Source organism: Rissa tridactyla, chromosome 1 (genome assembly GCF_028500815.1).
Source record: "Rissa tridactyla isolate bRisTri1 chromosome 1, bRisTri1.patW.cur.20221130, whole genome shotgun sequence".
NCBI classification, from domain to species: Eukaryota; Metazoa; Chordata; class Aves; order Charadriiformes; family Laridae; genus Rissa; species Rissa tridactyla.
Genome location: NC_071466.1, coordinates 120,873,050 through 120,900,861, shown reverse-complemented (window position 1 = coordinate 120,900,861; position 27,812 = coordinate 120,873,050). Strand labels below are relative to the sequence as shown.

The 27,812-nt window shown below is 38.7% G+C and overlaps 1 protein-coding gene across 3 annotated transcripts in view; it reads left to right on the top strand.

Moving 5' to 3' along the window:
* Positions 1–27,812, top strand: part of EPHA3 (EPH receptor A3) — a 231,365-nt gene that overhangs the window by 178,050 nt on the left and 25,503 nt on the right. For 2 of the 3 annotated variants that reach the window (XM_054185695.1, XM_054185708.1), the window contains 7 exons: positions 73–235; positions 2,611–2,713; positions 3,176–3,243; positions 7,572–7,697; positions 14,080–14,265; positions 19,639–19,700; positions 22,015–22,224. In XM_054185695.1, coding sequence (XP_054041670.1) covers positions 73–235; positions 2,611–2,713; positions 3,176–3,243; positions 7,572–7,697; positions 14,080–14,265; positions 19,639–19,700; positions 22,015–22,224 — 918 coding nt within the window. The remainder of the gene's footprint in view (positions 1–72; positions 236–2,610; positions 2,714–3,175; positions 3,244–7,571; positions 7,698–14,079; positions 14,266–19,638; positions 19,701–22,014; positions 22,225–27,812) is intronic. The other variant, XM_054185699.1, reaches the window with a different exon arrangement.

Here is a 27,812-nt window from a genome sequence, read left to right as displayed (position 1 = left end):
TTTTGTACCAACCGACTCTTGTTTCTGTTTTTTAGGGTGTGGTTTTAATCTGATAATTTCTCTTCCCAAAAGCAGGAACAAGAGACAAGCTATACTATTCTGAGAGCCAAAGGCACCAATGTTACCATCAGTGGCCTCAAACCTGATACCACCTACGTCTTCCAAATTCGAGCCCGAACTGCAGCTGGATATGGGACAAACAGCCGCAAGTTTGAATTTGAAACCAGTCCGGATTGTATGTATTTGTTCAAATCATTTATTCTGACATCCTACCCAGCTTCTGACTGTTTTGAATGGCTGCTTTTGCTCCCTTTCTAGTTTAGTAAATGCGTCTCATAACTATTTACGATGTGTCTTTCTGAGTAGAGTTACTATACAACTTTATGTTTTATCATTAAACTTGAAACATGCTATAAAGAGTGTACCATGAATATCGCAGGTGGTATTTTCTTCCATTCCCTACCCAACCTCTGCCTTGTGCCAGAATCAATACCTGCCGAGAGAGGAAGTTTGGTAGAAAACTGGATTCACAGCCACGTGCTCTTCCAAATTTTTGGCTTGAACCCTGCAGACTGTAAACCCCTGCTCCAAGAGAATTAATATTATATTGGTCCGTTGCTCCTGTGCGTCAGTGTGTAATTCTCCGTGTTGCCATGAAGTGTAGCTGATTTCTCCTGCGCAGCCTTGAAACGAAACTAATATGCACAGGCTGGGAAGGATGGTCGTTCAGTTGAGTAGCTGGTCAGGGAGTTAGGCAGTTTGGGGTCCTTCCTCCTCTCTGTCACTACGTTTCTGGGTGGCCTTAAGTACTTCTTTACTGGTCTAGCACACCTTTTTCTTTTCTCTAACGCCTAGATAATAACATTATTTAACTGATGACCTTATTGTTATTCCTTATAAGTTCTGTTGTTATATCAGAAAGATTCTTGGTAGAGCTCATCAATTTAAAAGTTACTTTTCTTGGTACTATAAAGTAAATCAGACCTTTTGTTTCCTAGAAGCAGAATGTGGTTTAATGCATCAAAAAGTCAGCCTCTGTTTAGGTACCCAGTTACCGATGTAGACTGATGCTGTATAATCAAAGGCTGTTTGCTTTTGAGAAAGTAGGACTTTCACAGAAGACTCATATCCACCATTCAGAGTTATAACACAACTAAGGACTATAATTCTGATACGCTCTCATAAGGCTTATTCATATACTCATGATAAGGCTTGAGAACCCGTGATGTAAGAAGTGGTCTGCTAAAAGCAGCAAAGTTTTAACCGAGAAGGAGTAGCATAAGCCAATTGTTCTTGCAGTTGGCATCCATGTATTTTTGTGATATATTATGTCTTTCATCCTCACTTTGTTCTCCCCCACCTCAGCTCTTATTCTGAAAAGCAAACAAGCCCCTTTTTTAAAAAAAAAATAGTTACAAATTGCTGTTATGGTGACACATGGCTTTGGCATACTGGATGAAACTGGAACTCAAGATAGGACAGACAAGTACAGCAAGGAGAAAAAAAATCAGTTGTAGTGGTAACAAATTTCATAATTTAGAAGTTAATGAGTTTTTTCTGCAAAGTAGTAGTAACAATAATAATAATAATGATGAAGCTGACTGAAAATGTGGAAAGTGACAGGAGTCAGTGGTGCACATCTCGATAACGAGTGTACAAGTTATACAGATAGATACCAAATTGCCTAACTTTTTCCTATTGCCAGGTTATCATAGCTGTGTGAGTACAGTTGTAGGTGTGTAATAGGCAGAGGCTTCTTCCCAAGGGGAATGGTGTGACTTCAAGCAGTCATGTAGACAAACTGCCCAATTTGTGGGGAGCAGGTGAGCTAGCTTTCAGGTAACAGCTAACTTGAAGCATAGTGCCAAGGAGCCTAATTCTGCTACGCCTTGTGAAGTTCAATGGGTGTCTGCTGAAGATTGTTCTTAATACCGAAGATCTGGAGATGTCCTGTCGTTGTGTATCTGTCCAATACACTAAAGCTCCATGCATAGGGGCTGCTGGGAAGCATCAGACATAAGGCAGAAAATAGCACTTCTTTTTTTCTATAGGCAGTAATTAACCATGGATAATTCTTCTGTCTGCTTCTGTATTCTATGGCTTTGGACAGCCTTCACAGGGATACTGTCAAGCTTAACTGGAAAGCTTAATTCATTAAGGCACTTTCCATCATACAGAAGTGAGAGTAAGAGTGATTGATTATTGACTGGCTAGGATTTCTTGCCAAGGAAAAACTCCTTACTGGCCATGACTCTCTCTCTCTATATATATATATGTGTATATATATGTATGTATGTCATGGTATGTATGTTTGTATTTACACACATGTTTATATAGAAGTATCAGTTTAACAGCACTTACTATAATCAGCAAGAGTAAAAATCAGCTGTAGCAGAAACAACTTTGGTAAACTGTCAAAGATGACCGTAGTCTTTTGTTTTCTTTCTTTGTATTTATTTGTCTGATGAAAAATGGCTTAGTAGATTAAATATTTGGCAGGACACCAAATGCTAGATAGCGATGACTAAATCTGTCTGTTCCCTACATGAGTGTCAATTGTGATGTAATCAGTGTCTTGTGTATTTATATATTTTTGTGTTAACTTTCCAGCATTCTCCATTTCCAGTGAGAATAGCCAGGTCGTAATGATTGCCATTTCAGCGGCGGTAGCCATTATTCTCCTCACAGTTGTGGTGTACGTCCTGATTGGGAGGTTAGTTTATCGTCTGGTTTGCACATTTGCTCTCCCGCTTCCATTTCCCCGAGGGACCTTGACAAGCATGGCAGATGGGGTGTCGTCGGGCAGTAGCAGGGCTGGTTTGCACCTTCTCCTTTGTCTGCTGCCCAGGAGATCCGAATACTGCTTCGTGCTCGGTAATGAGCCCGCTAACATTAGCAGCCCCAATCATGCAGCAGTTGTTAAAAAATGCTATAAACACATTCTTAGGCAATTGTAAAATTAAACTGTAGGGGTCAAAAATCAACAAATCCTCTCATTAGCCAATTTCCTCAAATTCCCTGAGAACATAACGTGCCTCTATAGGGCACACAGAATGTAAATATCATTAAACTTTCAAACAGGCATTTAATTGTGGAGGGAAAACATTTTATTCTGTTTCCACCTGCAGTTAACATAAAATTCTCTATATTAATTTTTTTTCTTTGTTGCTTGTAGATTCTGTGGATACAAGAAGTCTAAACATGGCACTGATGAGAAAAGACTACATTTTGGGAATGGCCATTGTAAGTTACTGAAGTCTTTTAATGCTTTCAGTTCTGTTTAATTCATCCCCTAGATAACTGGTATTTTTCAATTTAAAAAAAAAAAAAAAAGTTATACCTCACTTAAAACAAGGTGAAATTGAGAAGAGAATTATCTCTTCTCATGTGGGCAAGGAGATTTTCCCCAAACAATTATTCTTTGTTTCAAATTCTTTCATCTGTGTTCAGGTTAGTAATGAGCAAAACATAGCTGTCTATGTTCAAACAATGCGTGTGGTTAGCAATATGATATTGATTCTGCTGTGCATTACTGAAATGCAGAGCGTAACTTCAACTTCCTCATTATCATCCGTATAAAGTCTAAGAAAGGGCAGTTGTTTGGTTTTTTGTTTTTTTTTTTCCCAAGGCAAAATATAAAATCAATGAAACCTGTGTTGATGACTACGGAAGGGACTGTGAAAATTTCTTGCTTGACAAAGTTGACCCACTAATAACTTAGTACGGAATTATTCTAAGCATAGGCTGAAAAGTGATTTGAAGTAGTTTCTTAAATTAAGAATATCTACTAAACAAGTGTCTCACAAATTAATGTGATTTTTTTAATCTATCTCTGTTTACAAACATGTGTTGTTCAAGTCATGATTCCCTACTTGCAAGAATGAATATGTCTCTGCTTTCTTTGGGTCTCATCCAGAACTAAGAAGAGAGACTTTCTATTGATTTACGTTGTCTTTGTATCACAAAAATTGTATATAGTTAAGGGTGTGAGAGTTTGCTCATGCTGAGGATTCTGGGCTACTTTTGAAACACGTTCAAAAGCCAAACTCCAAGCCTATCTATTTCTGATGTTTGTGTACTTATTTTTAATAAGGCTAAACAAGACTTTATTCATGGCTCCTCTGGGTTGTTTGGCTGTTGCCTGTGAAAGGAACAGCGTGGAGCGAGATCCCATCCAGGAGATGCTCAGGGGAAGAAATGTTGGTTTTCTGAGTGCAGGCACGTGTCCTGGCTACCGGGAAGAAGTAGCTTCCTGTGGCTGGAGGGGAACGTCATGTCCTGCAGTATTTCAGCTCCTCTCTGATCCTGGAGGCTCTCTGCAATGCGCGTAACCCCGCAGCACTCTTCCACAGCAGAGGAGCTGTGGATTGTGAAGACTAGATCACAGTCAAAGCTCCATCCATACCGTCTTTAAAATAGAAATAGATTAGTTTTGGAGCAGGAGAAGCTGAGGGGAGAGGAAAGTGATAGTTTAACATTCTATTGAGGGGACAGGATTCTTGGGTTTTTATCACTGCATTTTGGATTTTTTTTCATCTTACAGGGCAAAGATAATGCCCTTCATAAACACCAAGACTGGAAATGCCTTTTTTTCACCCGCAGAATTCTTGGTGTCTAAGCAACATGTTTTTAACAAGAAGCAGTAGTTTGTCTTTGAAACAGTTTCAGCTCCAGATAAATATCCTGCTGCACCATGTAAACCACATTAAACCGTTTATTTCTATTGCTTAGCATGTTATAAGGTTAATGTACATGGGTTTTTTGCACACAACAGTGGCACCGTACCATCTGCACGAAAAGAGCTGTTGGTACCATAATTGGATGCCTCCCCACCAAATGTAATTGAATTAACATTTTAATGAGGGATTTACCTGCAGTAGTTGGAAATCAGAACTGCTTCCTAATCCCCGGGACAATGGAGTAACAGTTCTCTGACTGTTCATATTATTATTATTTTAAGTTTGGAGCCCCTCCTTCTCTCCAGAGAGCCGAGAGCATGCATATCCACAACACGTGCGCTCCTTCCCCTACCCTGGCAGGAGACACACAAGCTGTAACAAGGGGTTTGCTTCGTGCAGCCCAACGACTGCTGAACCAGCTAGTCTCAAAAAAAAAAATAATCTATACGGTTACATGTGGCCCATAGAATTAATGCTTCATCATCCAAATTTAATGAGGTTATAAAATAAAAGCAGCCAGTAAAAAAAGTGTCACAGACAAATAACAGGTCAGAGTTTGCTCTCCTTACTCCCACACAATGGAAAGCTGCAATCACTATTCTTAAACATGTCAGTGCTGTTAAATTCCTGTGGATTAAATTGCTTTTAATTTGGCTTTAGATATTTATGTACTGTTTTCTGAGTAGTGCCATGCTGATTCACTGTGTAGGAAGAACAGAGCCGATCGTGGACCTGGTATTTCTGTTAGAAATTCTTGAAAATTATTTATTGAGTTTACAGGTATTTATCTGTTAGGATTTGTATTTATGTACGTGTGTGGCTGTTGAAACTTTATTCTACTAAATTACAGTCTTTCTCAAAGAATAAGAAAATTGTTCCTATGAACTAAAAAAGGATAAAGTAACTTCCCTGGCTGTCGTAAACTTTCAGCATCTTAAATACAGCAGCTGGTTTATTTCAGTCAGTTTATTCTGAATTACTTTAAAAAAGGCTCCAGCCATGAACTATTCCCTGCAGCCTTATTACAAATCCTATAATATTACTTCAAAGGAGCAAAAATGTTTTACCTCCTCAGATCCTCTCCCTTTGCCTTCTTTGGCTAGGCCCTTTTTATTTTTTTGCTACCTTTAGGGCAATTCATGCTGTTAAAATGAAAATGTAAATTATTATGTTTGCACAGAATGAGCTGTAAAGTAGTACAGCTTAACACATGTGCATGTGTTTATTATCTGTTTTTCATGACAGAACCCAGTTACTATACAGGCTGCCCTTAATTATTGGTGTGAAGGGATTATTCTCCTTGCAGTCACCATCACCTGATCTTGGGAACCTCTGGGGTCAGCATTAAAAATCTGCAGCCGAAAACCCCACAGTGCAGCAGCTTTTAATTGTTGTTATTTTTATTGGGGGTATGAGGGAGCCTGTAATGTACATTCAGCATGGACGGAAAGGAGCATTTACAAGATTTTTAACCAACAGCAATATACAGCCAATTACTTTTTGTTTTACTTGCAAGTAATTCTGTAATCATCAGGCTCTTGAAGGAAACACAGTCAGCGTTTAATGCCGTGCACACGCAGCCCTTGTGTTAAGAGCATGGCTCTTAGTTTGCATTGTTTTCGAGGCAATTAGCTTGGGAACTCAGTTTTATCATTTCTTTGTCAATTCTGAGGCCAATAAATCTCCATGAAATTGATCATTTATTTTTTTTTTTACGTACACTTGGCATTGTTTGACAAAACAATGGTGTGCTCTACCTAATGGTCCAAAGGTGGGTTTGTTTTTTTTTTCCCATCTGTGTAAGCCCAGCAAAAAAAAATTTAACTATTCTAGCAGACAACAAATTGATGCAGTCTAATAACGCCAAGCTGGAAAGGATATTCCTGAGTGGATTAAGGCAGTGTTTGTAAGGAAGAGTTAATATCTTTTACAAGACCAACTGGTGCAGTTAGGCAAAGCTAAAATACACATCCAGGAATGCAGGTTTTGTGTCAGAAGCAGAAAACTTCAAGCTGGTTGTAATGGTTATTTCACTTTTTGTTAACAAAACATGTTTGTGTTCTAAAATGAATGCAGAGGCAGGCGCACAAAGTACTCGGTACAAGCACAAGCAGTGCCTTGAGGCTATGTTTTGCCTTCAGCATCTTTGCTGGAAAGTTTGGGAATGATAATATGTTCCTTCCACCCCGCGCCCTGCTGGAGGAAGAGATGTGGAAAGCTTGAAACTGCCCCTAAAATCATTCAGTCATTTGACCTAACACTTGCCCTGGGTAAACAGAACAATCCCTGGCCAGGAAACTGTAAAGGGGGACAAAATAATAACGCGGATTTTAAGGTAACTGAGGGCTAGAACCAGACTAATAACAACTGTCTGCCATCCTAGTATGTACTAGCAGAGGGATTGAGGCAGAGGTGCCTTTGTTTGTGTATAATTTTCTTTTCTTATGCATCTAGTTGGAGGACACAGAATGAAAAAGTTTGAGTTAATGTGCTCACCTTAATATATTCCTAAGAACTTTTCAGGTTGACTGTAGTGTCACACGTTTTGTTCCTTGCCTTTTTGTTTTTACCTCAAAAGGGACAATATAAGGGAGCATCTAAATATAGTGAGCTGGGGGGGTGGGTGGTATTTTAATATTTGAAAAGCAGTTAAATATGGGAAGTGCAGATATATTTAAAATCGGTTTTCAGACTTCTGTGCAATAACTACGTTAGTGTCTCTGGTTTCACTCTATATTAAGATTCCCGAAGACCCATCAAAAGCAGTTTGATTTGAAGAAGCAGTATACCTTTTTCTTCTATTGATTTGATTTCTGTTGTCTCATGAGCTTTCTTTAGAAGGATTAATTAAGTCTAAGTAACATTTTTCTCTCTGAATTTGTTTTTACACAGTAAAACTCCCAGGCCTGAGAACTTACGTAGATCCGCATACATATGAGGATCCCAACCAAGCTGTGCATGAATTTGCCAAGGAACTAGATGCTTCTAATATATCCATTGATAAAGTAGTTGGAGCAGGTAATGACCATCAGATACATTGAACTAAAGATAGCTTTTTGCTGTACATGCTGTTTTATATCTTTGGGTTTACATTTGTGACTGAGAAGAAAATGTTCTAAAGTCTTCAAATTAGTAGGTCGTATTTACAGCTGACTTCGGTGCATATGAAAAGTTAAGGGCACAAAGTTCTATTTTTTTCCCCAAAGAAAGGAGATAACAAGACAGTTTTTCAAAGGACACCCATCAGCCCACACTTAGATGCAGCACTGTTAGGAGTGAAAAGAGAGTTCAGCCTCACTTCTATGTTTCTCTTTAAAATCTGTCAGCACAGAAAACGGTATCAACTGTGAAGATGTTTTCTTTTTTTCCCTGAAAAGGACTGTTGACCGTTATGCCTTGAGTGAAACCACAAACTCATTTCATACCAGTCACCATGCATCCATCAGACTGCAATAACCTTTGGTCATTGGATTGATTTTGGTCACTGCTTTGGATTTGAATTATTGATCTAGGAGGAAAGGGTTGTCTGTCTGATAACTGATTGTCTGAACCATACAGACTCCATAGATTGTTGGGTTTACAGAAAACAAACTGTCAAAATGTGCAGATATTGTAGCAGAGGAGCCAGATTACAGAAAGTCTCGTCACACTGAGTTGTCCATGTTGCAATGCAGCACGTAGTTCCTGATAGGATGTGTGCTTGCTTCTTGAAGTGAAGGGGTAGATTGTCTTGTTGAGTCAGAAGATCATGAAGTGTTAGCTTTCCCGCTAAATTAAAGCGTTTGAGAGAAATACTATTGACTTTTAATCCATTGAAAATTACTAGTTCTTTCATTATTGATTTCTTGCTTCTATTTCTAGAATTAGAAATAGAATTTCACTATTTGAATTAAAATCATGAGATGAGAGAGACAGACTTCTAGCGCACAGTAAAAGATTTTAATTTGGAAGAAAATGTAGAACCAAGCTACTGTACTCAGTGCGTCTTCTGAATCACCCAGTAAAAAGAAACCATATTCATCCTCTCTTACTGCAGCTACTCAACTGCTTGTATGAAGTTAGGTTATTTTGCGCAAAGGTAGAACTTTTGTTCCTTGCTGGTTTTAATTTTGCCCCACAAGAGTGCACTGTTCTCCATCATCTTCAGTCAAGGCAGTAAAGCTCTGCTTACTGCACATAATAGAGAATTAATATGGGGATAGAGAAGGGGGTTACTGAAAAGCCAAGTCCAAGGGCAGAAGTTTCTTTCTCAGACTTTCAGGAGCCTTCGTTCATAAATGTAAACTTTCTAAACTTGGGCTGTATGCTGTCTATGAATCTAGAAAACAAATTCAGAAGAACCACTGATACATTATATTTTATATCTCATGGTTCTGACCTATTTTTAATGAGAATGCACACGAGAATGAGAAGTAAAACAAAATTTGCCGAATATGGCCTCTAAAAATGGAAGAAGAGTTTTCTGAGAGACTTCAAAAAAGGGATATGTCCTAAAAGAATCAGGTGGTTTAAAAATAAGTGCTTTTCTCCACTCCAGTGAAAGTGACAGTAGGTTCCTGCAGGTCCTCTACATTGAAGCTTGAACTCAAGGCATAATAAAGCCATTTGTTGGAGACCACAACTCAGATTTAGATAGCCTAAACTACATATGGCATTACAGTTAGCAGTTGCCAGAGATGCCAACAGGAAGAGACAGACAGGGAAGAACAAACGAAAATCAAGCTATATTGTGCTGGGAGCTTCCAAAATGCATTTGTAGCATCGCTTTACACCGCTGTCACATTCAGCCCATGGTAGCTTTTGCATTTGGAGTGAGTGCCTCTGAGGCTGCTCCTGCAGTAACACTTCTTTCCTCCCCAAAAGCAGAAAGGCATTTCCTGTCTCTTACTTGAGTCAATGACTTATTTGAGTAAATGACTTGGTCTTTTCCTGCCCTTCTCCTTTACAAATGCGAGTGTGAATGAAATTATAAAAAGACAGTGATTTGAGAAGAAGAGATTCATTTAACTGCACTGAAGTGTGACGTAAGTAATGAGACCTTCAAGTCAGGCAAGTAATCTTGATGTTCTGAGGTACTTTTCCAAGTAGTTTTTCACAGCTTTAGCCAGAAGTCTCTGAGAATGGAGGGCAGCTTACATAGCTTTGGAAACATACCCAAATGCAATAAGGAAATACTCTTGTCCAAAAGAACCTCAAGAAAAACGCAAGGGATTTTAGTGGGAGGCTGAGCATAAGAAAATTGCAGTCAGGAGCCACTTTTTCAGATTTTTCTTTACAGTAATTCTTTCTTCTAAAGCAACTCACTTGTTTTTATGGATCCAGTTCAGCAGGCTATTTAAGAAGTTTAAATCCAATTGGATAGCAAGAGAATACTACAGAAAGTACTTTCTTGATTTGGGATAGAGTTAAGTATGTGCTTTGCTGAACATGAAAGCTTTTCTTTCAAAGTTTAAACATACTTGTAGCATAGCATCTTATTGATCAAAGTATTTCTAAAATCTAGGGGCTGCCTGCCCATGAACTTATTGTGAAGGTTTGAAAGTGTCTCAGTGAGGGCTCGTAGAACGCTGCTGAGGTTCGTGAGGCTTATGAAACATTCAGCTTAGGTGCCTCTCCAACTCCGAGGGAGTTCTGTGCACAGCAGTACAATCCTAATATAAAACACAGCAAAGTAAAGGGAGTAGCTAATTTCACGGAGTCATCTTTTACTTGTCCCCTGGGTCCAAATGCACAGCAAATGCCATTCACTGATGCACTAAGTAGCCTATTTAAAAAGAAATTACATCTCCTGAAGAGAGATATTTATATCGTGAATAGCCCTCCTAATAATATCTATTTGCTTTCCACATGTAAATAGACATATCAGTCTGCAGGGCAGGTTGTACAATGTTTATGTGTGTAGCATAATTAAAAATAAACATTTCAGAAAGGCTTTATATTAAAAGCCGTCAACCTCTTCTCTTAAAATCAGTGCCAGGTTTTCCACTTTCCAACTCGAACACAAGTCCTTACTCCTCCTAAACAATATCTGATAAGATCCAGTCCATTTCTTACTGGGACCATATAATACTTGCAGGAAAAAGTTGTAGTGTAAATGCATTTCACTATGGGTGTAGCATCCATACTGCCCTGTATATGAAAGAGCCAAAGGTTAACGTAGTTGGGCTGCCCAGTGAGCTTTTTCCAGCAACGTCATTACAAGAAAGTAAACCCATTTTATATTCACAGACAGCAGTAAGCTCCATTGCTAAGAGGGGTCCAACTTTTAGCGTCCTGCAGCATCCACTGGCCTTCAGGCACTTGTGGAATCCAATTAATCACCCGAGTTCTAAATTGTGTAGCCATCGCTAAATGGGACTGTGTTGATGGACATTAGCCATAACCTTTTCCTTCCCAGAAGTCAAACAAATATCAGATATATGATTCTGGTCAGAAATGAAGGATTGATTGCTGGACTGCTTGCTGAAATCATAGCTATATTCTCCATTAACAGTAACTGAGCAATAGTTTTAAGAGGTTAGCTTGTTACAGACTTTTGGACCATTAAAATACAAAGAAAAGGGAATTCAAAGCTGGGCATTACAAGATTTATTTCAAGCGGTTTTTTGCCCCTTCCTTCTGTTTTCAAGACGTGCTTTGGTCTTCCTCTTTGTGGTGCTTTGACAGTATTAAGCTGGGATTAGTATTTGAATTGAAGCAGTGTTTGCTCTTGGTAAAGTATACTAGTCGTTTTGGTTTGAAGAGATTGAATACTTTTAATTAAGAAGTCTCAGCAGAACTCACCACCCATTAGTTACTAGTAATAGGTTTTACAATATATTTTCTGAGCAGCAGCCTGTCTTGGCAGCCTGAAATACAAATGATGTTAGAAATAATGGATGTAATGTAAGTACTATTTTAGTAGTAGATAAGTATGTAAAGATACACCCTGGTTTTTATTTTTTTGGTTATTACCTTAATAGCACAGTACCATGCCTAGAGGATGAAGCATCTCAGCAGCTGCTGATAAGATATGGTGACATTCACTTTTATGTTGACTCAAATCTAGCCTGGGTTAGCAACAGAGAAAGGTCATTGTCCTGTAACACACTTGTTCAGGTTTTTTGAGGTTAAATTGGCTGTCTAACAGAGAAACCTTAGAAAATAAAGCTGAAAAGTGACCTCAAGAGGTCATTAAGTCCATACCCTTGCTCTAAACAGAACTTCTTAGGAACCATTCTTGATAGATGCTAATTCTTTACAGTCTCCAAGATAAAAGAGTTTATAGCCTCCAAAAAAAAAAAAAAATCTTTTGTACTGACCAAGTGTCCTTACTGTTGGAATTTTTTTCCTGATCTAACTGACCTTTGTTGTAATTTGCAACTATTCTTTAGTTTGTCTCTTGTGTATAGAAAAAAGAGTTGGTGTCCATCTCGTTTATAACCATAGTTTTGATAAGCCAAAACTATTGTCATGTCTCTCTCTTCCCATTCCTTGTTGTGTATAAATAACACCAATCCTTGAGCTTTGAACTTGAAAATACAGCCCTGACTTTTAAGATTCTGGTTGTTGTTATTACTGTCTTTATCATTCCTGCATCTCAGTGCCACAAATGGGATGTGGACTCTAATGCCAGACATATTGGTGGCAAGCTGAGGAAAGAATAATTTCAGGTAAATGGGCTGAATGTAACATCTAAAGTGTATCCCATGTGGCATCACGTCTGAATTCAATGGCAAAGGGCTGTCAATCCATCATGTATTTCTGAGCATTAAATCTACGAAGAGCAACACAATTTAAAATTGCCTATTAAAAATACCTTATGGGTGGGTTTTGATCATTTTAGTTTTCACAGATGTTACTTAATGTAAACAATCAGCTGCAGAAATAAAGAATCATTGTGGGCAAATGAGCTCCAAGAGCCTTTGCTCTTTAGAGGCATAGTAATGGTATTGCATTTAGGATTATTACACATTAAGTTGGGAAAAGCTTATATGTAAGCAGCATAATCACTCTTTCCATGATGTTTCACTCACAAATAAAAAAAAATATTTGCAGTTTGCAGAAAAATGATGCCAGCTAGATTTAGATTTATGGGATTTGTTTGTTTCCAAGTCAAACTTTCTATGCAAGGCCACTTGACAGAATACAGCATATGAGGGGCTATTTATATTTAGATCTCATATATTTTGACAAAAGAACATGAATAGGTATGAATGGTTGGAAAAGGAGTGTTAAAGCCCTCCAGCGACACCCTCTAGTTTCTTGAAAGAAAGAAAACAACAACAAAACAAAACACCTTTCTTTTTCTCTCTGTTCAGTAAGGTGTTTTCCTTGTCTTTAAGTATAAATTATCAAGTAGGCAATTCTTGCCGTCATGTTTCTTATATATTTTATCCATTCTCTGCTTTTATTGTATTTTTCATTATTTCAATTATTTTGTCATTAAAAGAAGGAGACAAAAAGTTGCTATTGTAATTTTAACTGGCATGTAGTATGTGCAGTTTATTATATCGTATGAAATCTAAAGTGGGGAGTTGGATAATTGGGAATCAAAAGTTAGTTGCTGCTCAAATGTTTTTTAAGATACTGAAACTTCCTTATATGCTTTATGTAATCATTAGTTAAATACAGAAATTTTCAAGTGAGATGTTTTCTTCCAGAAATTTGTCAACATATTTAATACTTGCTCATTTGAATGCTAAGATGATTTTCCCTGTGTACTCTTCTTGGATGTTACATAGCAAAGGATAAGCCTCATTGTATAAAAGTAAACATGCAGCTGATATCTGCCATTTTCTATTTAGGGATCTCACACAATATACAGTGGGCACAATATTCATGGCGGGCTCGCAGGTCCCATAGTCCCATAGTGACAGTATATATTTGCATGATTACATCCATCTGAATAATCGTAGAACAAAGGTAATCTGTATGGATTTCTTTTTTCTTTGCAGCTGTGTAGATAAATTCTTTTGTTATGAATTGTCTTGCTACTTTAGTTGAAATAAGTAAAATAATTGGGAACTGTACTATGCCTGTCTTGTAGAAATTAAAGAGTATAGTGTTCACAAGGATGCATGGCTATTCTGACACTTCTGCGTTAATCAGTTAGCCGTCCCACTATTGTCTCAAAGTGCATCAACTGAAACAAAAAGCGAATTTTCTGGTGACGTTTATGGATTCCTTTGCTCTGCAGTCATCTGGATATGCAGTGTAAATAAGTGACAATATCCAGTTTGACAGCTGGAGAACCCAAGCATGGCAATGTTAAGTAGTTGTCTGAAGGTCTCTTTGGAACTCTGGTCTGTGGCCCACCGGTAAACATCACACTTCAGGGACTTTTGCGGAACTCTAAGTCTTTCTTAAATCCCCATGAAATAACTACATTTCATCTTTTGTCATTTTTCCACTTTTTCAGGGGAATTTGGAGAAGTGTGCAGTGGGCGCCTAAAACTGCCGTCTAAAAAGGAAATTTCAGTGGCTATCAAAACCCTGAAAGTTGGCTACACAGAAAAACAGAGAAGGGACTTCCTGGGAGAAGCAAGCATCATGGGACAGTTTGACCACCCGAATATCATTCGATTAGAGGGAGTCGTCACTAAAAGTAAGCTATGACAGGGGCATCTGTTTTGCATAGGAGGTGTCACTGGAGGTGTCTTCCACCCTAAATTATTCTGTGATCCTTCAAGGAAGAGGAAAAACAAATAAAAAACCTGAATTATCCATGTTTATGCTCTGCAAATCCTTCCAGAAATGTTTATGTTATAACCCTGTTAATATGGGCCAAATATCCTTCAAAAGAGATAACAGCAGAAACACATAGCTTGGCTTTTGCAATGTATATTGTATTTCCTCAAAAGCAGGAAAAAAATTACCCAAGTGCAAGCACCAGCTAAACCCACGCTGATGGATCCAATGAAGAATACTGTCGGAGGCAATTGCCCGCAGCGCAGCTGGCAGCACCTTCCCTGTCTTGCTGCCGAGAACTTAAAAACAGTATCCTGGGTTAATGAGCTGGGAAAAAATGGGAAATAAAAATGATCTGCTTGAAAAAAAAACAACCTAGAGAATATGGAGAAAAAGGAGCGTTTCTGAAGAACAGTGGAGCTCGGTAATAAACTGGCAGGTTAATAAACCCCAAAGCTACAAATTGCTACAAAGTGGCCAAGAGGCACTTGCTGATAATCTGTTGGGAGTCATGGTGTCTGATGTCCTAAAGTTTCCTAATTGCACTGAAGCAGTATGTTCTGCTTTCAACTAAATAGTTAGATTTTATCATTAGCACGAATTAATGAACAGCCTACCTGGCTACAGCAACTGATACTAGTATATTAAAAAATAAGTCCAAACTTTTTCCTACATGGTTTTCATGCAGGGAAAATACTCCAATGCGATACTCGGTATGTACCATTAAGAAGCATTCTAAAGATGCTGATCCTCTAGAATTTACACCTCTTAGTAAAAATCTCAAAAAGAAATCATGGGGCTTTAAGCTGTTGGTTATAAAATTGATTTTATTTCTTTGATAATAATTATGTTTTTACTAATAGGCACTTTCTAAATCTGCCTTTGGATTTATTTTTTTTTTTTGTGGGTTTGTTTGGGTTGTTTTTTTTTTTAAAAAGCATATTTTTGTCTATGTTTATGATAACAAATCACTTTGTTGAGTTGAGGCAAAAATATAACTGAAAACTCCTTCCATATTTGGTACCTTCCTGGAAGAGTAACATTTTTGAAGAACCCTCTCCAGCTCTACTTCCATTAAGATAACGGCAACTTGTAACAGGCGTTCCTGAACGGTGGTGTCGGTCTTAGAGCTCCTCCCCAGCTTTCGCTCGGCAGCCACGGTAGCCTCCTCGAAGCTACTCAGATCCTGCATGCTCTTCTCCTTATGAGCAGCTGTTGGGATTTGGTGCTGGTGATGCTGCCTCATTTAGGCAAGTTCTGGCTCTCATTGCTTGTGCTGCTCATAGTCCTCTACCTTGAGGTGGAAAGACAGAAATAGTTAGTAGTAGAAAAGAGAGGCTGCATAAAGTACCACAACTGGCTTGTTTCGTAAGATGTAAATTCAGAGACTTTCTAAATTTCCATTGCAGCATAAGGTGACACATTTAATGATCAAAGTCCTGCAGTAGTTATTAGGTAGGAGATCAATAAGATTTTATATGAGGTATTCTAAAAAAAAAAAAAAAATTCAGAACTGCTCTGAAATTTTTCAGGGGAGTGGAAAAAATTAGTAGGATGTTTCCTGGTTCGTCCTAGAGGACTCTGCCGGCAAAGCAGCTCCTTGCCATTTCAGTGAACTGATTAGAATGTGCTGAGGACGTTTCCAGTTTAACTGGGTAGACGTCTATACCAAACACTTTGTTAAGTAGATGGTTTTATTGGTTTTAAGGAATCTTGGTTTTCAAATTACGTGATTCATGGTTTCACAAACATAGGCAGGCAGGAAAGAATTTCATAGCTTACTGCAATAAATAGTATGAAATAAAAAACGCACAAGAATGTGTCTAAAAATAACTAGTGAAAGGTATGTAAAACCCTATATATTATGAAGAGACATAATTACAATAGTAATGCTTTCTCTAGGTGTGATTCATGAAAGTCTATTTTGCTGATTTAAATAACAAAGAATTTATTCTTCAGCTTAGGTCTCACAGTCCCTGTGAGGAAAGGACTGCCAGATCTGCCTGTGTAAATCCAAGTTATCTCCTGCTTTTTAATGACACACGCTTTGTACACTCAGAATAACATTTGCAGTCCCAAAATTACTTGAAATGCCAGCATCAGTCTGTACACAGCTGAGCTAAAATCTATTCTGTTACATTTGGTATTTCTGTGGCACTTGAGGAAATAATTTAATTGCTGTGCATGCAGGAATTTGTGCATTGCTTTTGAATGCGCATTACTAATTCTGTCTGTATTCTGTAGAAGTGACTATTAGTAAGTTTGCTACTCAGCTGTATTCATAGCAGTTTTGGGGGGGCTGGGAGTGCCAGCTGCCTGTCACATTTAAGTATGAGAGAGCAAGCTCTGAATATTCCCAGCTGAAGTCGATAAAAGCCCGAGGGATACATCACCCTCTCCAGACAGCTTGAATGCAGCAGTTGAGAAAACTGCTCTGGGACTATTTGTATCCGTTTTACTGGGTAAAATTATATGGCATAAATGCAAGTAACGATAATCATTTCTTTTCTTTCTTTAACATTCAGTAGGGTGATAGAAGGACAAGAAGGTTGTGGAGTCTGTTTGGTTGGGTTTTTTTTAAACAAACCAATATACTGTAATGGCAAGTGTTCGTCTTTTTTAATGATAGCTATTAAATCACCCTCAATAGCGTTAGTTTGTGTACAGTAGTAGAGAGGCTGTGGAATATTTGCTGGATTGCTCTCAGTACAGGTAATGCATGATAAACACGCGATACGACCCTTTCTTCATTAACCAAAGTCTTATTGACAGGTGGCCCTTAGCAGTGATCTAACTTTTCATACTAAGCAGATCTTCTGAAGCAACTCCTAATAACTGCAGTTGTCACGATCCCTGTAACAGGACCATTTGTTGTGAGAAGTTTCCAGGCTGGTGTGGCTGTGGTTTGCCAGTGGGACAACCCACCGGCAGCATGAAGGAGGTTGCACCCACCAGATAAGACTTCAGTCCTTAGCTCCAATGCAGAGCTGTTCCCCTGCTTCACGTTGATTTCTGCTCTGCGTGTTCCTGATGCACGAGTCTGCTGGGTGCGCTGTAGGCAGTGGTCTTAATAACCAGCGCACATGTTCTACTTAGTTTACTAATAATTTACAGCAATTTGTAGCCTGTTATTGTAATAAATCTCAGCAACACTGTTGACACAAGTTGTTATCATGTATAAACGGCTGTGCTTTGATAAATGAATGCAGAATGTTCTTTTAAAAGTGCACCGTGTTGCTTCAGAGCATATGCTTCTTATTACAGACACGTTTCTAGCTCAACGAGACTGAAATGCTGCACTTGGGGCTTTAAGAGTATGGGTGAGCAAGGCAGGAAGATGCTCTCTTAATAATTTGAAAAACGTATCTTAGACGTCTCTAATTTCAGCCATCTGATTCGTCATAAAATTGACTGAGTTTATACAAAAACCAGGCACCTGTCTCCTGGTTTCAAAGTAGGTGGATTTATCATAGACGTTTCTGGATAGCCCCGTTGGTGTGCTGCCCTTTTACTTGAAAGATCCAGCAGCATTTTCTGAACATTACCAGAAATGCCTTTGGGTTTATGTTACACACACAGCGTGAGGTACTTTTCCTTGCACTGCATATTTCTTGCTAACAAGAGTAAGGAAGCAACAGAAATTTTTTTGAGGTTTTACATCATTAGGTCTCTTATCTGTACGATATCCTATATAATTCAAGATTAATGTTTTGGATAAAGAGTTTGTTCCTACTAGGTAATGGATGACAGAGTCGGTTACCCATTAGTGTGACTCCCACAGTATAACACATCATTTGCACAGCAGAAAGAGGATATTTTAACCCATTAAACCATACAACGAGGACAAAGGATTTTCTTCTCATTATATTAAACTCATTCTTTGAAATTAATATTTCTCTTCTAAGAATTTCTATTTGGTGGAAGTTGTATTTTCTGAAAAACAAACAAACAAACAAAACCAAACAAAAAAGGAGTTGTTACCATTTACTTTACTTTTATAATGGCTTTCTTGCTTTTAATTATACTGGGTACCTCTTTCAAGCCTCATGCTGTTCAATTTTAAAAGTTAAAATATCACCATGCCTGCTATACAATATGCAGGCCTTTGTCATGCTTTTATGGTCAGATGCTTTCCTGTATTATACTTGAAATAATAATTCATCTCCTTAAATAACTTCATGCTCTTACCCACCTTTCTGTCTACCACAAAGAGAAAATAAACAAAGCTTTTGAAAATATTATGAAATAATAAAATCCATATGATGGTAAAATATTAGCAGGGCGCTGACCTTTGTCTGGAAACTTCACCATAATCACATTAATTTTGGCGTTCATTTCTCTCCCAACACGTCAGGGTTCCATATAATATCTGGTTATGTTAAAAGGGTAGAAAGAATGGTCTGGATTCTGATCTGAATCTGCATGGATGAGTTTTGAAAGACACTAGAGGCTTTTCAAGGATGCAGGGCTCTTTCTTTAGAGCATGCCCCTGCCCTGTGGATGCAGCGTGCTCAGCCCCTGGCTAAGTCGTGCTTGGCAGGAGGAGAGGTTCATGTTATCCGTGATGCCGCTGCAGAGGGAACCAGGACTGCCTGGAAAGAGGGCTCACCCCCAGCACTGGGAGGTGGCTGTGTTACAGCTCTGCTTTTCTTTCCAATGCCCTCTCTTACTTTTATTCACCACTTTCCCTTCCATCTCTGTTCCCACCCCAACATTTCCCTTGGCTCGTGTTTGGAAAATACTGAAGCTCTACAATTTAAATGCGTTGTAAATACACTCCTGAGGGAAAGGTTTTTTGCTATTGCCTCCATGTACACCATTTAATCTCTCCCTTACCATAGTATCTGAGGAACATCATAACCGTGCCTGTGCCGACCAGGGCACCTCTGGAGAGGAAACTATGACTCCCCCCAGAGCAAGTCAGGTAAATGCACGGGTAAATGCAGAATGCACCCACTTCATTGCATAAATTCAACAATTATATGAAGGATTATATTCAACAGTGGTGAATGAGACACCGTATACTGAAAATGCTTCACTTTGTGTCTTGGGACTTGAGCTGCTAAAAATTGTATCAGTTTATGTTGAAACAACTGTATTTCTGTTGATGTCAGTGAAATCACAATTAAGTTGTGGACAGAGCTGGTTTTGCCCATGCATCTGTTGCTTGCTTTCTAAATGTAAAATTGTCCTTGGGATTTGGAAGATTTGGGCACACTTCTGAAATGCCTCTTTTTACTGATCATCATGTATTCATTTTAAATGCTTGACCCCTGTAATATATTCGTAGGTAAACCAGTCATGATTGTTACTGAATATATGGAAAATGGTTCCCTGGACAGCTTCCTACGGGTAAGTGCAATGGAGAATTATATGGTGCAGGACTGGCTCTTGTTCTGGTTTTGTTATGAATTTGCTGTCACTCTGCTCTGATTCGTCATCAGGTCTTATTCCTTGATATTTCATTATTTCCAGTTGATTTTGTGTACATTATGATGTGCTTAGCAAGCCAGGTAGGGATCTGCTAGTCCCTTTTGACTGCGTGCTTGGAAGTAGCATTCTAAAATGAAGAACGTTTTTGTTTTATTAGTACGTCAATAAAAAACAAAACAAAACAATGTTCTGGCACACAACAATGGAAATTGGTTTTCTGAGGACTGGAATTATTACTGTAATGCAGTTATGCTTATTGGTTGTCAGCCTGTATGTCTTACCAAGAGACTTGCAAAGTGAATGGATTTGTGGAAATTTTATCAGTAAACCAATAGTACTGAGCCAAGAGCCTTTTCCCAAAGCGTGAAAAGTTTAGGGAATAATCCTATACCTGAGGGTGTTTGAAATGTTTTGCTAGCAAACTTTATTGGCCTGTTTTCTTTCCCCAGCCTTAGACATACTAATACTGTTGTTGATTTATCTTTGTTTTCTGTCAAAGTTGGTAGCGAGCCTAAAAAAATTTGAATGCTCCCTGTGTCACCAAGATTTACTTGTGGCAAAACAAGAAGTGTAGCAGAAATGAAATCCCATCTGAGGGGAAACGCTAGTTTAATTTTAATTTGTTAGGGCAAACTCATCTGTGGCTGGGAGACTGCTTTGGTTCTGCCACGGTTGAATGACATTATCCCCCAAATTCATAACACTGAACTAGACGTTTAACCCCAAAAGGGGATATATTGTCAACCTTAGTTTCAGTATGTACTATGTATGTTATGATGTCCACTGGAGCATGTAAAATACGTATAAATAATGTGTCGGTATATCTGAATGAAATATATCTGTACTGAACTGTATATATTTTGTTTAGGCTAAAAATCCTTGAAGAAAGCTCTGGGCAGAGGAGAGTAATTTCTGACTGTACAAAACAGTTGTTCACCTTGTTCGTTCATTTGAGTGTGGATTTATTTATTTTTTTTTTACTACTTTTACATGGAATCATTGATAAGAACCTTCTGACTCATTAATATCACAGGCAACCCAGGCAATATAACCCTTTTTATATAAATGCCTTTGAAAACTGTATAGTTTGCTTTCCCCTTTGCTATTGAAAGACTATCTGAGTTTCTTATTCCTTTTGTGGTTAGAAACCTTCTTCTGATTTCTAGCTAAATCTTTTCCAGGGTCTATATAGATCCTCTTGTGTTGGCTCTGGTTAAAGAAGGTTTCATAACAGGGAACTGCTAAGAGTCTTTTATAATAATGAATTTCTTCATGAAAGAGAATTCTGAGAGGCTCTTTAAGCATCTGTTGTGCCATATATTTGTCTAATGTTTACAGTGCTAATATCACCCCTAAGTATATTAATCAAAAGTGAAATTAATGCAATCCGTCTTGCAGACTGATTCGTGTGAGCTCACCCCACATGGCAGAGCCAGCTCCCATGTATTTAATAAAATTCTGGAAGAAGCAGCAGGAAGAGCTGGAGAGCTGCCCATGATACATTTATAGCACTGGGGGATTCGTTTGAGAACTGCACTAGGACGTACTGTTGTCCTGTCAGCTGTGTATCTATATATCAATATCAAAGCTAGATGTTAACAAACAGCATTAGTAAGAGCTGGGAGATACAAAACATGTGTCTAGAAGTAGACAATTAGAAATACGTGCAACTATTGGTTTCTAGGCTAAGTCACGGTGTGTTTAAGTGATTTTTGTGTTCCTGAAGTTGAAGAAAGTTTTGAGGAATAAGTTTAAATTTAATGGAATTTGAAAGCCACTGAATCAGATCAGCATTTGCTTTTGTTAGAAAAAATGTTCGTGTAATAGAAAACTTTCATTAGTCCATTGGGTAAGGCTGGGATTTTCACTAACAATTCCTATGACCTTTGAGGGAATTTGGACATCTGTTTCTCTAATGTCCTGACACTCCAGTCTCATGAGCACACACAATTTTGAATTATGTGCCGCTTTCACACAGCTCCTATCTAGGAAATTAAGATTCTGATGACAGCAAGAATGGAAAAAATGAATTTTTATCTGAATTGAAAATCTGTCTCCTTCCCTCAGCTGCCTGGGAGATTATCCTCCGCATATCAAAGTAGTTCCACAAGTTTAAATTATGACCCCTGGCTCATGAGCTCTTCACTTGAGGAGCTTCCAGGGTCTTTATCAAAAGTTCTGTGTAAAGAGGAACATGAACAATCTCTGAAATGACATTTCAAATGTTTTCCAGAAACATGATGCCCAGTTCACAGTCATCCAGCTAGTAGGCATGCTTCGAGGGATCGCATCTGGCATGAAATATTTGTCAGACATGGGTTATGTCCATCGAGATCTAGCTGCTCGTAATATCCTCATCAATAGTAACTTGGTATGCAAAGTCTCAGATTTTGGTCTCTCTCGTGTACTGGAAGATGACCCAGAAGCTGCTTACACCACAAGGGTGAGTTTCTGTGTTTGTTTAGCCTTTTAAAGTTCTTGTTGGTTTTGACAAAGTTAGACTGAAATCTGAGGGAGTCCCTGAGGCTTAGACTCTGGGTTGCAGAGGCCATCCAGTCTTGCATGCCCAGAGATGGTCAATAAACCATAAACTCATCACAACCATTTTTTTAGTTCATGTGTCAGAGAAGCTAGAAAGCAAAAAATGTCGTTTCTGTTGGTAGATAATTTTTCTTAAAGTATGCAAAATTCATATTTTCTTTCTGTTGGGTGTATAAAGGAGTGAAAACACAGGAAGTTCCACCTAAACATGAGGAGGAACTTCTTTACTTTGAGGGTGGCAGAGCACTGGCACAGGCTGCCCAGAGAGGTGGTGGAGTCTCCGTCTCTGGAGACATTCAAAACCCGCCTGGAAACATTCCTGTGCAACCTGCTCTAGGTGACCCTGCTCTGGCAGGGGGGTTGGACTAGGTGATCTCCAGAGGTCCCTTCCAACCCTTACCATTCTGTGATTCTGTAATACCACAATTAAGGCATGAGTTAGTTCAGTGCACAATAATAGAAGACTTCACAGAATTTCACGGAATTTTCCGCCTCAAAAACTGAAATCTTGCTTAACAACATAATAAACATCCTGTTTTTTCTCCTTTTTATATCATATATACAAAGTGATACCCATCTTTTGGAGATGTAATGATATCAAGGAGGAGACTTACTTCTGATTGTTTCATCCTGAGACAGAGAAGCTTTTATCAGATAGGGGACTGCCCATAGTGTACACTGCTGTTTGTTTCTTTCCTGGATTTCATTCTGCCTGAAAAGCTACCTGGAAGCTACGCTGTTGGCTTAGAGTCTTAGAAAAGCCACGGTGTCTTCCAGATACAGCTGTGCCACAGCTCTTGTTCTTAACCTGAATAACGCTTCTGTTTTATTGTGGAAACCTTGAAGGCATACATTTAGCTTTGTGTATGTAGATATTACACTGGGATGACTGTTGTTCACTTTAATCCTATTGCAAGTGGATTTTCTTAACTTTAGAAAATACGGCATCAATCTCCAGTATCTTAGTCAAGTGTAATTTGCAGTGATGCCTGGTAATCGTCTCCCCTTCACTGTACAAACCAGATTAGAGTAGAATGTATCAGCAAAATCTTAATGTGGGTTTTCTAGGGCTTCCTCATTCCTGATCACTGACAGGAGCAATCAATTACTGTGGTAGTTTGCATGTTACCTTCTTCATGATTGAAATAAAATAACATGTGACAAATGAGTAAAGAAATCCTAGCTGTTTTCTTACACATTATGTATACATTATATACACATACATTTATAGATACATATTTATCAATCATGCCTTCATAACTTACCAGGCATAAAGACTCCATTCTTTATTTGACCTTTCAGTGCTTTCTTTAACCTCTGATAAGCTTTGGCATGTTGTTAGAAATATGCAATATATACCACTTTAGCAAACTGTCTGCAGAGATCTCTCATGGTTAATGTAAAGAGACGTTAGTAGGAGAAAGCAGTTTTCATGCTCAATATAGGTGCAGCATTCATAAGTAAATATTAATATAATGCAAGAATTTCTCAAGAGAAAATTGTCTATAATTCAGCCAGAGGTTTATTGCCTTGTCAGATAAGCTTGCCTGCCCTCTTCTTAAAAACTCCTGGGAAAGTAATGGGTGTTAGTGTCTCCGAGGTAAACAGTTTTAGATATAGTATTTATCTAGTCTCATATTTAACTTCCCTCCCCCGGGATGTACGCTTGCAAGCTAAGGCAATTACTCTGTGTCCTACCACTACTGCCTATAGGCAGGTGATCGATCACCGCTTTAAAGCAGCTGCTTACATGCATGGAGATTGCCATCCTCTTCACACGCATCCCTCCATTCTTTTATTTTCTAAGTATTTTTTCCAAACTTATTCTTCTTGCTGGTCTCCTTTAGATTCTTTTCAACTTATTTTCCCTAAATGTGATGCCCCAAAAGGGATACTAATCCCCGGCACCAAGCATGGCATGTTTATCTCATGTTTCTTACGCGTGCCCTTTCTGTTAATACCTCCATGGGTGAAAAGTCTATGTCTCCTTCCACCCCCGACACAGCTTTGCCACGTGGTTGGCTTCTGTTCTTCTGCACGGACACACACCTCTGGCAGGCTTCGAAGTTCAATCCTCTTATTCTAAAATTCACCTGGGCATGCAAACTGATCTGTAATTTAGTAATGACATTTTGTGTTTTCACATAAATAGCTGAAGAAACCTTTGAGTCCTACTTAAGCTTAGATGCATCAAACTGCCTGGCATACGGCTTTATAAGGGAAGCATACTTCCCTGAACATGAAGTGAATGTCAGTGACTTATATCCACAGGTTACCTAGGACAAACCAGGGTGCACAGGGTGTCAGTGTTTCTGGCCAGTGTTACATGCGAATTTTCTTTGGCCAAGTGCAGTGCAGATTATTTTTTTCTTCGTCTTCTGCCACCTATTTTCTAAGCCTGCCTGCCTATTTACATTTAGATTGTGAAATCAGATGGAAAGAAACTATTTTGTAAAGTGTAATCATCTGTGTTCAGTAAACTCCATCTGGCATTTATGGTGTATATGCAAACTACTGCAGGAAGATGCTCAGATAATTAGAACCTTCAAATACAACCTAGGACAAATCTAATTTTCTTCAAAAGTAGTTGCTGAATATACCTGTGCCACATCTTGACTCTGAGAGAAGGACAAGGCTATTTACTATTCATCTTTCTGCCCAAGTTTCCTTTGAAGTGAACCATGTATACGTGTTCAGGTAGTGTGTTTGATCCCCAGCTTAAACAACTGGGGACCACGAGCATGAAACAGAGCTCCAGTCCACTGGAAGAAAGCTGGGCAGTTCATGTTCCTGCTGGTTAGTCATATCGCAAAATACAGTTCCGTTTCCTGGGCCGCTTCTAGCTCGTTTCACAGGCACTAATTATATGGCAAAACCAAGACAAAAATAGTGCCACTTTTTAAAATAATGGCATCATCCCAAAGAATCTAGTGGCTTTACAACTAAAGGATGACAACCCTACTCAGTAGGGTCTTTGAAAAAAAAAACAAAAAAAAAATCCAAGTTATAACCACAATTCCATACATTCAAACAGTGAAGAGTGCGTATTATATTAATGGATAGAGACTTTTGCCTCCCCTCCAACTCTTCCCGCTCCCAGTTCTCCATTTAATATCAGTGGTACTAGATAAATTTATACGATTAGCTGCAAAGAAGAATGTTTTATCTATTTAGCCTCCTCTTCTACCCCTATTTTCCACCTGTAAATGTCAAAGCCTGAGAACAATTCCACTGCTTTAATTCATGATTGCAATTCGGGATGGGTCTAACCCCAAGAAGCCCAGTCAGCTCTTCAGGCTTTCAATACGCACCACTGACTGGGTGAAATTTTATGTTGCTCTGTTCTCAGAAGCTGTATCTGAGGCTTTGCATAAAGGATGTGAACATCTATCCTTTTATATATCAATAATGCATGTATCCCTTTATATATCAATACATAATCCATGACATTCATGCTATTGTGCAAGAGCTCTGAAGGACAATGCACAGATCACAGGTGCATATGTGACATTCAGGGAATCAAGAGTTGTAAGAAAACTTTGCCACCTGACAGGGTCATTTTTTACCTCTTGAATTATAGTCACTGACTCGATACCACAAAAGGCCTTTGGCAGCCTGTGGTCTGCCTGCTTACAGAAGCAGAAGCCAGCATGTGAATTAGACTGAGTGTTTGGATTTTTATTTTTTTTTTAACTGAGCCTTTTTGCCGGAGGGGATGTACTGTAATTATCTATGTTCTCCGTACCTATTCATTTTTAATCGAAAGGCCAAGGTTGTATTAAAATTGTCATTGTCAAATTGATCCTTTTTATTCTTATTATTTTTAGATGTCTGTATGACAAGTAGGTGGACTAATGACACAGTATGAAGTGAAAGTAAATTTAAACCATCACACATGTAGAGGGACTGTAATTATGTCTCTCAAAGGCATAATATTTGGGTAATCAGTAGACGAACTTTGACTATTTAAATGCGTAGTTGGATACATCACTGGTGTTCGTGGCATTTCAATATAAAACACTGCCCGGTTATTATATTTGCATGGATAACTCCTCATTAAATTTACATCACTTCAAAAAATACTGTGCTTTGACGGCAAGTGTTCTGGTAGCCTGTGCCCCCAGGTAACGGTGCCAGAGCGGGGAGGGCACGGCAGGGCGCTGCTCCGTTCCATGCCCCAGGGAAGGGCACGCGGGTCCTTTCTGTTAATGCACATGTCAGTGCTGCTGGTGCCTGACAGAAATTCGTCGCGGTTTGTTCATTCCCTGTGTATGCAAAAACATGGTAATACGGTCTGAATGTATTGAAGGGTGTGGTAAAAAAAAAAAAAGGAAAAAAAAAAACCAACAAAAACACCACAAGTTCTCTTGCCTGATAAGCACAAGGAGAGAAGCAGAGCTCTGTTATAATTTACCACTCGAGAAGGAGATAATGTCAAGATAAAATATTCATTAGTAGGGGATGAACAAGTAGCATCAGGTAATTTTCAGGTGCTTAAGAGGGTAAGTCAGGCTCATCTCACTCACATGAAACCATCTTGCTCTGTACCAGTAAGATATCTCCTGAACTAGCCTAAGTCAGGTAATGAATTAATGTCAGGCTTTTACCTTCAGGTTTCCCTGCAAAGTTCTGCTGATAATTCTGTTAGAATCCATTTTTCTTGATTCTCCTCTCCCCAGGCCTGTGGCTTAGGTGCCTGTGGCAGTCACCCTGTAACAGATTATAAATCAGAATATTGGAATGGGTTATGAAGGCCTGGAAACAGCTGCCTTGTGCCGGAGTGCCAGACACGCTAGAAATAAATTGAGGACTTCATTGACTTTAGATGAATTATGCTGAACAACCAGATACCGTAGGAATCGCAGCTCCATCTAGAGCAGATAAAACCTTTGGTTACTGCTGTCTCACTAATTTCAAACCCCGAGAGGGGTTCTCTGACCGAGACTGCCTGGGGTTTTGAGCCGCAATAACAAACTCCTACAATTTCTAATGGTAATGCTTTCTTTCTACTCAAATTCAAGCAGCTTATTTGGCTTCATGACGAGCATGCTCTTAAAGGGAAACTATGGCAAAAATATGTAAAACCCATATTTATCTTCAGAAAATAATCAGTATATATATATTACCAATAGCTAGGGCTGCGTGCACGTGTAGATTTGTCTTTATAAGCCTGTACCAAACAGATTTGGGCAAACCTTTTTCCTAGCCATATCTATAATGGGTTTTCATATAGCAAGTTTGTCTTACATGTTCAGTCCCAATAGTACTAATTTTTAAGGGTAGGAGCCCAGTAATATCACCCAATAATATTAGAGTTTTAGATTTTCCAGTGCAGGATAAGCAACAGAGATAGCAGATAAAGATTGAATTGTATGAAAGCCTAGTACACACACAATACATAATTTTAAAAAGCCAAGCAGGTGGGATTTCTTAGCACTTTTGTCATAGCAGTTTACAGAGCAGGTATCATGATACTCATTTTAAACACCG